This window comes from Topomyia yanbarensis, chromosome 2 (assembly GCF_030247195.1).
Source record: "Topomyia yanbarensis strain Yona2022 chromosome 2, ASM3024719v1, whole genome shotgun sequence".
NCBI lineage: Eukaryota > Metazoa > Arthropoda > Insecta > Diptera > Culicidae > Topomyia > Topomyia yanbarensis.
In genome coordinates, this window is record NC_080671.1 from 347908626 (window position 1) to 347924225 (window position 15600).

Below are 15600 nucleotides of genomic sequence, written 5' to 3' on the forward strand. Positions count from 1 at the left end.
CAGGAAATTGTAAAATTGTTGGGGAAATTAGTTGATTTTTAAGCATATCAAATGCATTTTGGCATTCAATATTCCAAACGAAGGTAGTGTTTTTCCTTAATAATTTGTTCAAAGGGTTTGCTATCTGAGCAAAATTTTTTATAAAACGCCTGTAATAATTACAGAACGCGACGAATCGTCGTACGTCATCTGCATTTTTAGGTATAGGGTAGTTGCAGATCGTATCAAATTTGGATTTATCTGGCTGAATTCCTTTTTCAGAAATGTGGTGACCTAAATAAGTTACGTCAGCTCGAAAAAAATTACATTTGGATGGATTTAATTTTAAATTGTGGTTTCTTAATTTCTGAAAAACTTTTTCCAAGTTTGCAAGATGATGGTTGATTGAACAACCGATGACTATGATGTCGTCAATATAGAGAAATGCGCACTCGGGACCTAGTCCGCTAAGTGCGATTGACATCATGCGTTGAAAGCTATTCGGGCTAATATTGAGTCCGAATGGCAATCGTTTAAATTGAAAATGTCCGCGTTCCTGTAAGGAGAATGCGGTGAATTCTCTAGATTTTTTCTCGATTTCTATTTGGTGGAAACCGGACTGTAGATCTAGAGTAGAGAAATACTTTGCTCTGCCAAGTTGGTCAAGAATGTCGTCAATTCTTGGTAGAGGAAATTTGTCGGCTAGTAATTTTTTATTTAGTTGCCGAAAATCTACAACTAGTCTCCATTTCTTTTCTGTGCTAGTTGTTTTCTTTGGAACAAGCATAATGGGTGAATTATAATTAGAAACAGATGGTTCTATCACATCATTTTTGATTAAGTCGTCCACTTGACGGCACATTTCTTCACGCTGGCTATGCGCGTTTCTATAATTTTTTTATATATACTGGTGATTTGTCACTCAGGTGTATTTTTTGTTTATAGAAATTGTTTGCAGATAGTGTGTCGTCCTTTAGGTGGAAGATATCGTTATACTTATTGCATAATTTAATAAGGCTATCTTTTGCAGACGCCGAAAATTTTTTTAAATTGAGCTCCTCTTGGAGAGCATCATTTCGTTTAATATTCCGAGAATCAGTTTCGCTGATCGTCGCCAATTGAAAATTGGTTAAATGTTCATATTGTGGTAACAAATGTTTGATTAAAACGGGTTCGTTATTGGTATTTACAATCTTTATATAAGGAGATTCTTTATTTACAATTGCGTTGCTGCTAAATACTCCAGGAGCGATCTCTGAGGCAATTAACACAACGTCTCCTTCTGGATTAAAATTATTAATTATTCTATATGTTTCCGCTCTAGCTGGTAACCAGGTTGAGCCACCTAGATTATTGTGTATAGGTATATCTATATTTATGTTATGTACATGCATTGACAGCAACCATGCATCATAATTTATCGAGCATCGGTATGTTGCCAAAAAATCTCTTCCAATAATACCATCGGTTGGTATAGGAAAATCATCGTTAATTATATGCAGAGTACCCTCAATAGGTGTGTCTTGCATGTAAAAGATGCATTTGGTAATTCCATGGCTCTGCAGTTCACCAGGAATAATCCCTTTTAGTTTGTATTTGCGAGTTGTATCTATGCTTGTACCTGGCAAGATACATTCGCTTTTAATGAGTGATATGTCAGCTCCTGAGTCGACCAGGAAAGTGCACATCTTGCTCGAATTGTTCAATTTGAGCTTTATGAAATTCGAGGCAGCTACGTTTAATGTGTAGACTGCCCGTTTCCTAAAAAAAGATGGTTGGCCGGTGGTTGGATCAGGTCCGCTGTTGGTTGATCAGGTAGGCTGCTTGGTGCTGAGTCAGTGACATATATATATATATATATATATATATATATATATCGTCCCTGACCTTGCTTACTGCGGTAATTGTTATGCTGAGGAGTCGAATTATTTCTTCCTCGTCCTCTGTTATTGTTTTGGTAAAATTGCTGCGTGTTCCCGTTTGTGCTAAATCGGTTAGCTTGTGTATTATTAGGAGTATAGTGCTGCATGTTACCATATGTGTTATATCGGTTAGTTTGTGCATTGGGACGTCGCCTATCAAAATCTCTAACACGTGTATAGCCACGATAATTTCGTGTGTTGTCAACACGATCGTAGTGTTGACGGTGCCGGAAATGCATAATTTGTGCATTTGGTACGCTGTGGCTTTCGTGCTCCGAGTTCTCCAATACTTTTTGTGTGGCTATTTTTATTGAGGAAAAATTTCCTGCTTTAAGTATAGTACGTGTTTCATGGTTTTTTAAACCGTGAATTAGGGCATTAACTCCAGCTTTTGTAGCCATTGAAGCTGCTACATCACCTGGAATTTGCCTTTCTATATAAGTGTTTTGCAGTTGAAGTGTTAATTCTTCTACTTCATCACAAAATTTGTTGAGAGGTCCTCGCTGTTGTGAAAATTTCAATTTAGCGAGAACTTCATCTGGGGTTTTGATTGATGCACAGCGGGCTTTTACATCCGCTGTAAGTGCATCAATTGATACTAAGTTAATGGGTAGGCCAAGTCTTGCCTTACCCGTTAATCTAGTTCTAAGGAATTTTATTGCCATCGGCATATGTTCTGCCGATGTCATTTCTTTTAGTAACTGAGCCGAGTCGATAAATGCCTCCAACTCGTCAGCAGTTCCATCGTACTTTTGTACGATGGCTGTCGCAGTTTTAATATCAAAGTCAGGCATTTTTGATTTACCTGCCGATAGCCGTCTGCAAAATATGGCTGTTTTAGCTAGAGTTTTTAAAGTAGTTTTCTTTAATATTGTTGTTGTATCCAAGATCTCTAATGATGCTTGGTACTTTGTTTTTAAATTTAGAAACTTATCGCATTCGATGATCCACTCTTCGTGCGATATCCGATGTTTTAATTTATTTAATTTGCTTTTGTATTCATTATAGAGATCGGAAATTTCTTCCTTTTTCTCTAGAATACCTTGTAGGGTTCTAGCCCTGCCCTTGCTCTTATTTAAATTTAGCTGTATCCTGCAAAGGTGCGAGTCTATTTCTCGTAACCTTTGCATGAGCATGCAAAAACAAATGCGTATGTTAACTTGTCTATCTGTTTGTCTGTTTTATCTCTAATTTATGCGCATTCTAAACTGATTTTATACATATATATTTTTTTGACAATTCTAACCATGATTTTATACATATATATTTTTTGACAATTTTAGCCTAGGTTTTAATGAATCTTGATTTACATCTTCTCCGGTGACATCTGTATTTCATGCATTGGAAAGAAAACAGCGTTTTCTGTTCATCGAACTCTTACCTCCGGATTCTGCTGCTGTTGCTAGTATCACCGTTACTCTCCGACAGTCATGCACCCAAACCGTCCGAGTAGGGAGAGGTACTGCTACGTGTCGAATTAATTTGTAACAACTCGTGGGCCTGTGGCGGGTGTGTAGGCATGTAGGCTGGTTCGGTCTGCCTGTGCGTTGCCCGGTTCCCGATCCGCCACCGGCGCAGCTGGTTTCAGTGACGACGGGGCCATCATCGGCGGCGGTGGTGGTGGCATAGTTACCAAACTGTTGCCGTACAGCTGCTTCACTTCCTCATGGTGTTATGCGGGTGTCTCCGTTTCCTTGGTTCATGATTAGTCAATCTCTACGTGGCACTAGTTCTCTGTGTGGCACTAATTCTTCTTCGGTGTGGATGATTTCACACGTTTGTTTCATTGCCAAAAGCAAACTTGCATGCTTATCGATCACCAATCAGTAGTCTGAATTTGTTGCCACTGTCAAACACTTGAATGTCCATATCCAGGTATAACCAGTTATTTCAAAACGTCACTTGTTCGGAATCGAACTTTTCTCGATTCATAGTTCAAAAAAAAAATGACATCAACAAACCGATCACGTTCAGGATCAACTTTAACTTCTCGTAAACATCCTTATAACGAACTTTTATCACTCCTGTTCAAAATTGATACATTCACATTTCCAAGTATATTATTCAGTTAGAGGCTATTTTTCTGTGGCACCCTTGCTCGATTTCATGCAACTGAGTTTTTCGTTTGTTGGTTTGCACCGTTTTCACTTTTTTCTTTTTCACGGTCGCCATCTGGTAGCTTTTGGCTACCTTTGGTTTTTCGAAGGTAAGGATTGCTCGCTGTGTATAAGGTAAGACTAAGAATGTGTTTTTATTAATTCCCAAGGCTTATTTTATATGCGCTGGCATGTTGCGCGACATGTTTGTATTTTTGGTTATTCTGAGTAAAGCCAATTGGAGAGAGACAGAAAGGCTACCTAGAATTGGTCGCTACTCGGGCAGAGGGTGTGTGCCCATAGATAGCACTGGACGTAGGGAAAAATGCTTGTAAAGCGAAAGGTTCTATCAATAAACAATTGAATATATTTTGCTTTAGCTGGGTGTTTCTCGGCGTTCACGACACATGTGAACCATATGGACGGTTTCGCTAAGGCGTGTACCGAGCCGAGGTAGTTAATTTGAATGAGCTAGAGATAGGTGATTAGATGTATTACATTTAGTTGTACGCAATAACAACATCGGACGATACGTCCTGCTGGTTTAGGTTGGTTTGAAATAAAAAAGTAACCCGATTTATTGCGAGAACGGCACTGATAGACCGCATTTTTCTCGCTCGTTGATAAGCTGTTTCAGTTCAAACCTGAAATAGTAGTAACTGATAGAAGCACGCTCTTTTACAACTAACCCTTTCTTGGAGAAAATACCGTTACTAGATATAACGTTATTTTTAAAATGTGCACCACGAGTCAACCAAGGGTGGTTTCTTGCTGACGTGCTTTGCTATGAACGTAGAAATACATCACAGGCAGCGCAAATCGTGTCGCCCACAATTTTTAAACGAACACAAACGTCACCTTTCGCTAAAACCGTGTCATATGCATATATTTGGATTACTACTGCTTAGGAACTTTTGTTGCAATATGTTATTTTAATCTTTGTGTTATAGTACTTTTAGCTATCGGATAACATCAAAGGAAATTTGTTACATCCTAACATTTTAATCTCTAAATTCCATCCAGTGTAGGATGAAATTGTAGGTTTCGCGAATGTTAATAAGTTACACTTATGCCAACATAAACAAAAACACAAACACACCTATGTAGTCTAGAGAGAATCTTAGCGCAAAATGAGAGACGAGATACAACAAAAAGATGTGTACATTATACTGTTATTTATTTTAGCCCGTTTACGAAAAACGCTAAACCTTGTTGAATTCATAATCAAAAATAAAAATCACCCACTCTCTCTCTCAGCCCCTCCCAGAGAAAACCAGATTTTATTGTTAACTATCCTATATATATTTTAGTCGAGATTGATAGGCAGCATAGAAAAAATAAAACACAGACACAAATACAGACACAATAGGAAGCAAATGGAATGGATACAGAAAGAGTAAATTGAGGTAATCGTGTATAACTTTTTATATAGTTGTATAGATAATATGAGGAAAAATAATGAAAAAGATACAAAAATAAGAAAAGAAAATAGTCATACCCCTAGAGATAGGTGATTAGATGTATTACAATAGTAAATGGATACAAGTAAGCCGCACTATTATACTAGGATTGTTCGGACGTGGTCCATGAACCCGCTTGAAATTTAAAAAAGCTGTAATGTTTTTTCTTGTTCAATGTTTTTGCTCATTCTGTGTGCGAGTGAAACAGTTGCGCTTTTGTGATCTGTTGCTGCTAAAGGTTTTTAAACATTCCTTGTGTCAGTAGCATCTAAACGTACGTCTTCGGTTTACCATCCCTTGGCTTGACCCTTGACGTTTTTAATTTTCATAATTTCCTATTTCTCTCTTTTAATTCATATTCTATAAGTATCTACTTTGTGTCGTTTTCTATATTCGTGTATAATTGACTTCTTTGAAAAAAGACACACCTGATTGGGACATGGATGTCGAACAATATTCGTCGTCATAGGTTCCGATTCCCCATTTGAAGAATCGTTTCTACTAACCCGTACACAAAGTTGAAATCGATGGTGTTGTCAAATCCAATTTCATATGCATGGATTCCCTGGTGCATGAGGTTTGCTTGTTCAGTCCGCAAAGATTTTGGACTGTAAGCGTTTGCATTCAGGATGAGCAAGTGGAGCTAAAGATCAACGTCCCTTCAGGCTTGGATCACGTGACTTTCGTTGGGACTGATCTGCTAAATTACACCTTTTCGATTAACTTTATCTACCTGTCAGGCTTTCTGTATCGGCGTCATAACTTGCATTATATGCAAGAAATTGGAACACACAGCAATAAAGCAAAAAAGGTGTGGTAAGGGCGGAGGAAATAACGATTCTTATAGTGGGAGTGTTGAAATACGAATATATGATCTCAAGGCATGTGCCGTGTTCAGACAGAGCAAACAAAAACTGAAGCGTTCTTTTAAAGGATACTCTAAACACGATTTTACATAAATTCTAAGCGAAGCTTCGTCGCTGATCATGGCAAACGATTAAATACTTTGTTGGTTCAGGATGAGTGAGACTCTGACGAAAATCATGGGGGAATATCTCTTTGTATGTCTGGAAGCTATTGGAAAAGGAGGAATATTTTCTCATATGGAATTTCTTGAGGAACATCAGAATGTTTCACTTGAAGTTCCGTCGAATACAACGATTCGAGAAAACCAAAACAAATAACATCAAACCCCAAATGTCTCAATAATTCAGCCATAAATTGAACCTACTACAGCTACTGATAAAATTCACTGACATCGTAGACGGAATATTCATATCATTGTTGATCCCCTTAAAACTCTTTTGATAATTAAGTCAAAATTTCTCGAACGGGCCACTCAAATTAGGTAACATTGCAATTTTCAATTTTTGGTAATATTTAGCATGGCAAAAACAAAGCCAGATAGAATCCGAGTGGAAAAAAACACCATTATGTAGACATTTGAAGTTTTTAGCTCGTTTATTTAAAAAAAACTAACCAGCTAAGCAATTGTCGTAAGACACAGATTGTTCGTATTTTTTCCGATCCAAAAATTTACTATTTTGTATATTTTTTAAACAATTGTCCATAGCAAAATCAAATAAAAGGTATTCTGGTCCTTGTTTTTGGCCGACTAAAACACACATGCTATTTTTAATACCTGTCAATATGTCGCCATAAACAAAATGGGACACTATTGGTAACTAAGTTATTCCACGCCGAACGTCGCCGTGCACGGATTTCGACCAATGGATTGAAGGAGTAGTAAACTTTCGTTTCCGCGACCTTGCATGAAACAACATGTCTGCTGCAGTTTTTGTCGCATTATCAAAGGATAATGAATGAAAGCGCGGCAAGCATGCGTGGTGAACCAATCGTTACGCTGTAATAGCAGGACACGCAATCAAATCTACGCGAGTGCTGCTTTGTCTAACATTCAACGCAAAATTTAGTCCCTTCTACCTAGTGTGTGGTATGCGAACAAAAATGCAAAGTTAGTTTATTCCCCAATTCGGTCGAACTGTGTTGCTTGCTGTTGATTTTTCGAAATGTCCGGAAAGACCATCAATTCGTGAAGTGGAGCAATTGTTGAAGGTTAACATGAGGCTCGACATAGCAGACGTTAATGCTGTGCAATTCCACCTACTACGTCATGAGGTACTGATTAGGTTCAAAAACATTAACCAAGCCGAATCATTTGCTACGCAGAACAACTTGAAACACGTTATCGAATGTAATGACAATTTATACAGAATCCCAACATACATAGACAATGACACTATTGAAGTTAAGATACATGACCTGGCACCGCGTACTAATGCGGCCGCTATAAAACAACTCATGTCAAAATACGGAGATATGGAAGATACTCTTTTATCTCTTATCTAATTGTGCAAAAAGTATTTAATGTTTGATATTTTTTTAGGTTGTAAAATGATTTAAGGGATTATTTATAAAATTGAAACTCAAAAAATCGGAAAAAAAATTATTGAATATTCTACAAGTACATGCTTTTGCAAGTATTTGTGCGAAATTCCATCCAGATCGGAGCACTAGATTTCAAATTACAGCCATTTGCAGCGAGCTGGTTCTTCCACGAATGAAGTTAACACTAAACTTTAAACGCAATTATCTCGGAATAAAGTACCGGCAACGGTACTTTTTTTGAAAAGTACCGTTGCGGTGAACGTGATATCTCAAAAACTATCCACCCGATTTGCCTATACTTTGTTTTAAATTGTTTGTATTTACATTCTTGTGTGAACGGTTTCTTTTTCATCAAAAATGTTACGATTCTTTGCAATAAATTTTTGTTTAAAATTTTGAACAGTAGAGTGCTGTAGACAGAAGTGGGCCACGTTTTTATTTTTGGTTGTAAAATAGTGAAAAATCAAAATTTTTCTGTTTCTTTTTTTTTTGATCGCAAGAATATGCTAAGGCGCAAATTATCGTTAAAGCAGATTTGTGAAATTAAGTTTCCAAAATTTTTTATTTTCATTTGTAAAAAAGTGCATTTTCCGCGTTTTCCGAAATTGTAGGGAGAAGTGGGCCACCTAAATTTTTATTTGAAGAAATGATCTGATTGATGTGAATTCTTGTCCTGGGGTTTTCAAAGGCGCTGAACACGAATCCGTTGTCCAACTCGTGAAATAAAAATTAGTTGATGCTAAAAGAGGGTTAAAAATTGGAAAAAACGTTCACTTTAGTAATAATGTTTGTTTATTTTCTGGAAAAACTTAGCAATGCAGAAAAATTAATAAAACTCTTACGAAAAAGTGAAAAAAACATTTTAAGTGTTGAAGCACTGATCCTACTCGCTATTGATGCACGTGAAAGTGGTGCGGTTGGTCATACCGACGCACTTTAAGTGGAAGGGTCGGTCGCAGATCTCGCACTCGATAGAGTTCTTTCTAGTCAGTTTTGCCGGCATTAATTTGTTGCAAATCATGCAAAAATCAACGTCTTCGGTAACATCGGCAATATCGGGAAATCTGTCGATGACAAATTTTAGGTAGCGTTGAAAAGTCGATCTGCTAACATTAGTTGCAGCAAAAACAACACGCTCAGAGATTTCATTCATCCTTACTTGCTTTATGGCAGTCATCAATTTTTCATAATTAACCTCTTTTTTTGGGGTTTCTTTTTTTTTTTTTGGGAGGCATGGTGGCTGAAAGGATAAAAATAAATAAATAACACATTTGCACAGTTCATCAACATATTTTACTGCGCAAAAAACTGCATTACTCAAGTGGCCCATGTCTGTCCACAAAAAGTGGCCCACTTCTATCTACAAGCGCCGTTTTTTGCATATGGATCGGACAGAAACACAATGTGAATAATAGGTAAAAATCACTTTGCATTTCGTAAGTTATACGTTTCACTAACATATTGAATATTTACCTTAGTTTTTCTCGTTAAAATGCGATTGTGATTCGCATTGAAGCGTACGATCGCGAAAACTTTCTTGCCGATATTCTCAGCACGTTTCTCTTGACAGTGCGAGAATAGGTTTATAACCTCTGAATGTTTATAAAAAATGAGCTAGTGTCAAAATACGATAACTTATGTTCGCGGTTTGACATAGATGTCACTAGTCTTACAGTTATTCGGGTGGCCCACTCCAACCTGTGGCCCACGTCTGTCCACATCACTCTACAAAACTCAATTTTTGGTCTACATGTTTTATTTGCAAGAAAAAAAAATTTATTGGGAAATCGATCCGTTCAAGTACAGCACAATTCATTTTTCTTCGATAATCTTTTTAGTTGAGTGGTTCGGCTTGGAGAGCGTTCACCGCAAACCTCTGCCAAAAAACACGCTTCGGCCATAACTCCGTCAATCTTGAATATATTTTTTTAATTCAACTTGATTTTTCTATCTTCGATAGTGCTGCCAACGATCCATCTTTCGCTTTTTCAAATAAAATTTGCACAAAACACTTTTAAAAAATTGCAAACTTATATCAACTTTTCGCCACAACTTTGTATATAACCCCTTAATTAATTTGTATTAAGTTTGTGCTTGTTAATTCTGTTCCTTCACCAGTGAATCGTAATATAAGCAAATATTCAAAATGTATTCTGTAAAAACCTTTATGATTTCTGTAAAAACCTTTAAGAAAATTAGTGAATGTGACAACCCTGCCACTAAGCGAAAGCCACATCAAAAATGCTGCATTTTCAATGTGACTGCGATCGTGTCTTGTACACAACGCTAACCCCTTAAGCATGTACTCTTTTCTGCAAAATGTATATTAAGGTTTCATCTATAAAATCAAAATGTTCGAGCGTGAGGTGTCAAAAATAGCGTCCAAAATGGCGAGTCCAGGAAAAGGTGTTTTGAAAACCGACCTGATCTGCGGGCACGATACAGGTCGCAATTCGTCCTTTACAAACAGAAACCCAACACGATCCTGAAGATTATATTCCATACAGGCGCCCCAACCTAAAAATCATGAAAAAATCGTTATACAAACAAAATGGCGGCCACTTGAAAATAAAGTATCGTTTTTTCGCATGATTTTTACACTTTAACTGGCTGTAAAAAATCGTTAATAATCAAAATATTGCGAATTTGTAGGTTACAGCGCTGGCGAATGTTACCTTCTTTTAAGCTGGCAAAACGCGAAGTTGGAGTTTTTTCGTGTACAATTTAAGTTACTCGATCTATTTGTCTAAGAATAAGTGAATTTATAGATTTCTAAGGTCACTAAATATGAAATTGAGATTAGATTTGGAAAATTCAAAATGGCGGATCCAATATGGCGAACTAAAAAAGTAAAATAATTATCAATGTGAATGAAACTTTGTATAAATGGGTTTTTGGGTTCGCTGATCACGAATTTCTTGTCAAATTTGACAAATTCAAAATGGCCGATTCAATATGGCGGACTAAAAAAGTGAAATATTTATTAATATCAATGAAACTGTGAATGTTTGGGGTCGCTGAATTTGAGGTGATATTTAAAAATTTTAAATGTCGGACCCAATATGGTGACCAAAAAGTGATCTTGGATAATGGTCATTAAATTTTGAACAAAACAAGTGTTTTCGAAAAGTTTGAACAAAATTTTAATGCCGGGATAGATTTTTATTAGACTATTGTCACTGTGCACAGTGACAAAATTTTATTTTTTTCTCTTTTAACGGCATTTAATTAGCTAGAAGTTACTGAGTGGGGAAAGTTATGAAAATTTAGAGCCATAGTACTGAAGTGAGAGCAAGAATGTGAAATATACAGATCGGAAAACTAGAAGTGCCAAATTAATTAGAAACAGTCTTAGAATCGTATGGGCAAATCTTTTGTCTTCTGTTGGTAGGAGCCGAGCTTGAACAGCATAACTACATGTCTCCTGGTAAAGACAAACTTGTCTCCCTTTACTGTGAGCACCGACAAGAGAGAAGCCACGTTAGATCACGTTAGAAAACCTGTCGACGATTAGCATCAATAAAATGCTGCTGGCAGGGCAAATTTTTATTGAACCATTGCCATCGCGGTTTCAGTGGTAGCGGGTCAAATCATCATTTTACCAACATATTCTGGACACTTTCAGCCTTCGATTTATAAAATTATAATAATTTTTTTTAATATTTAGTAGAGGCGTGACTTCTTCCAGGGTCTGCGCAACGACGTACGTGTGGTGATAATGCGTCCGATAAAATCTATCCCTCCTACCACCCAATGCAACTCATCCCAAGATGGCACATAGAGTCTGCGAACATTAGTCACGTATCCAGAACAGATTCTTACGTGCCAATTCTGTGATCAGCCGCTACACTACGAAAAACCTTGCGCAGAGGCTGTTAAGGAAATTCCATCTGTTACAGTCGTCGTATGCTAAACCACAACCGGTTGCTAAACCAACGACTGCGGATCGAGCAGTAACAAACATTAAATGAATAATGATCGTACCCAGTACCAGTAAACCAAATGCTTTAACCAAAAGCGAAGAAACAACGATTGCATCAAATGCCTCCAAACCAACAACCAGCACCACCAATGAAAAAACAAATGCCGAAGAAGACGAATTTACAACAGGGCCCTGTAAGAACAAGAAACAAACTGGGATTTCTGACAATGAACAGCGTAAAAGCAGACGGACTCACCGCCAAGTTGCAGAGCATAATGCACCACCCCTAAGAAAAAAGATCTCAATACGCAGCAGCAAGTTGCATCAGCAATACCCGACGGACAGATAATAACTTCAAAATAATTCGTTTATTTTTACACCTTATAAAAACACGATAGACCCGCGGCCCACTTGTGCTAACGCATTGAGCCGTGTCAAATAAATTAGAAGAAAAGAAAAGGACCGAAGACCTTTGCATTGACATGCAGCAGGAATAATTATTCTAATCTCAAGGTGCGTTTCCTCCGTCAATAATTGTTTAACTTCGCGCTTTTATATTTTATTTTCTCTTAAATCGCAATTGACACACTAATTACAAGTTACAGAAAGAGGCCACTACTATCATCATAGGTTGTCCAATGATTTCGTTTGCGACTGATCCGAACAGTCGGACCGAGCAAAAGCCATTGCAAAACAAACTTATTTTTATGCATGAATCTCAGCAAACTTCAAAATTGCCTCAGGGATAAAACTCAACCGAAATACAAACCACAGAACGTATTATACCACACCAAGCAGCTTCATCACTTTGCCACACACTCTCCGGCAACAGTTGCACAGAGCAACCTACTCATGCTATGCAGTGACGACTGTGTACTTTTTTGGTGCCCATTCAAACCATTGCATTGCAATGAATGACCGGAGGACATACTCGTAGCATCATACCACCGCCGCCGACGGACCGACAGGGGTCGGTAGGGTACCGTGTTTCGGGTCCGTCCGAAATGGAAATTTTAACAAGTGGACTCCAAAAAAACCGCAAACCACTATCCGGGCACCTTACCTCCCACTAGTTGTAGGTGTCGGGTCAGTGGTTAGTATCATGATTGCTTGGTAGCAGCTTGCAGTTTCTTCTATTGCTGTCCAATTAACGTATTCATCTTCTTGCAAACTGCATTCCAATTAGGCCTCAATCGTCAACTCATCGTGAGTTCATTTGGACCGTTATTGGGTTGAGCAATCAATTGAGTAAACGGTTTGACTATTGAATACAGGCCGTGTCATTTGAAAACCCCGCACTTCCCGCTCAACTACAGAACAGAACATAACAGACATGCGTCTACGTATTTTGTTTCACAAATAAGATATGAAAGTTGACAAAAACATACGAATGGCACTGGAAACGCGAGTGCTTCACCATTCATCGACCACCGCAACCGACAATGACTCGATGTTTTGTCTTTCCATTTAGCACAGGAATTATTTACTGTTTTTTTTTCGCCCGTGCTGTTCGTCAGGTATGCCTTTGTCAACGACGACCGGTGCCGGTGATGGTTGGGATGTGACCGAAAATTTTGTGCCTGGTTTGGTCTACCCTGGGATGGTAATTTGCCGTTTCAAATTTATCTTGTTTTTATTTAGGATTCGTTTGCTTTGATGATAACTACCTCGTTATGATACTTCCAACAAGGTCGGTTTCGTTGAATTTTGAGCAGAGGATAAATATGTACGCAGAATGGTAGGTACGTGCTTTTACAGGAAACAATGTTGCGACAAAATTTCAGTTACATGTTTGTATTACATTGTTCGGTATAGAGTTTCCCAGCATTCGAAAAGAGTACATTCTGATAACATTACTGTTGGATGCGTTTTTGTTTCGGAATTCCTCAGGTGTCAATTCTAACTGTAAAATTATTAAAAAAGTATCCAATGTCATACGCCATCACATTTTGTGCCATTCGTAGATTACCTACTGATGACTACCATGCTTGTATGCATAATGATTTTCTTGCGTCGTAAAGGTGTGAGAGCAAAGAATCAACATCATGTATCCGTGATTTATAAATATGTTCCTTTGTACCAGCAGGTGTTGTCATGATCTGAATATTTCATGAGGTTTATAGAGCTCGAGATACGAATTAACGGTATCTAAAACAGTAGTAGTTTACTTTCACCCTTAAATCACAGAGCACAGACATATAAGCTAGAACAAACTTTTTCCAAAAAACATGAGTAAACATTCAAATGAAAATACGCTGAGAATGACCATCGCACACAGGTTCGCATGCGTGAGTCACCATTGTATCCAAGTTTGCACACAAGTCCCGTATAGCGATTGCTAGACGATCGAAGCGCCGGCTACTGCTACTTGCAGTTGTCATTTCATAGCGACAGTTTTTGGCTTAAACTTTTTGTGTATATTTTTATATTCACTGATAAAATACCTTTTATTCGGTTAAAAAACTCTAAAAACAGTATTCACTGTGCTATGCTATATTTCACCCCAGAGAGAAAAATAGGGAAAACGCCAAAAAGTCTCACTAAGGCGAAATTTTTTTGGTAAAACCAGTCTTTGCACTTGACAAAGTTTTTTTTTTTTCATTTTGATTATAGAGGCGTTAACCTTAGGATCTTTTGGCTCTTTTTCAAGTTTCTAACCTTATGTGCGGGGATCGGGAATCGAATCTAGGAGACATTCGTACAAGGCAATAAATTTACCAACTACGCTTTGCCCGCCATATTCAACAAAGTCGTTTGAAATAGCATTTTCGAAAACTTTGCTGAAGACATTAACTCTCGAACTATTTTTTTTTAAGAATATATACTTCATAATTTCTTCTAGAAGAATTAACCTCCAAAATTATTTTATTTGAAGATGTGCTGCTATACGTTGTAATACACTGATTCAAAGATACTAAACATCCAAAGTTGACAGTTCCGAAATAATGTGATCATGACCGTAAGCAATTTTTTTCGAGCAGTAATTTAACTTTTTCACTATTAAAGCTCGCAAATCCAACACGAGTCCTGGTATACAATATTTTATCACACCATTCAATTGAACACTCGAATATACACCATTAGTAGCCACTAACTTGAACTATTTTGAAATTTTTATTATTTCCAATCCTATTTGGCTATATATAATTGATCATACAACAATAATTAAATGATCATAAACCAACGAAAAAATAATTTTTCATCAAGTTTCTTCTATTTTCCAAAATATTATTATCTATGTCAATCACATTGAGTTTTTGTGTCAACTCTACACATTCTCAAAAAAATACATTTTAAGCAAAAATGTAAAATTATCCAATTTTTCGGTGAGGAAGTTTGTGTTTCTAGACATTGTTTGTTTGTAGAGCATTGTCGCTCCATATTTAGGAACATCCCTTCAAAAATATCTCAAGATATTTTGACAACTATAGGACCTCGGCTAAGAGTTCAGTTACAAGATCCAATTCCCACTATTTTCCAAAAGTCTTCATGATGCCTAAAACACTAGATTCTTAATGCAGTGATCAGACAATATATTTCCAAAATTATTGTTGTACCATATTCAATTAAATGATTCAGTATTAAGGTTTTTTCAATCCAAACCCCCGCTGGCTACGCCACTTACAAATCCGACTATTTTTCATGGAGATACGAAACATCGAGCTGAACAGATTTCAATCTGCAAGCAATCGTATACAAAACATTGCATGCATTTTTTCTCGAAACCATGTTTTGGTACCATGAATAGCTCATGAATTGTTCAAGCTATCTTCTTTCATTTTTTGTTCCAAAGCTTATTAACTAAGCTAGCC

The 15600-nt window shown here is 37.2% G+C and overlaps 2 protein-coding genes across 2 annotated transcripts in view; both read right to left on the reverse strand.

Annotated features, from left to right (window-relative positions):
- Positions 1-15600, reverse strand: part of LOC131684172 (uncharacterized) — a 925699-nt gene that overhangs the window by 819555 nt on the left and 90544 nt on the right. The window lies entirely within an intron of this gene.
- The window catches only part of LOC131680664 (U6 snRNA phosphodiesterase 1), a 117351-nt gene continuing 110500 nt past the window's right edge, over positions 8750-15600 (reverse strand). Inside the window, exon 5 of the mRNA XM_058961377.1 lies at positions 8750-8930. Coding sequence (XP_058817360.1) covers positions 8750-8930 — 181 coding nt within the window. The remainder of the gene's footprint in view (positions 8931-15600) is intronic.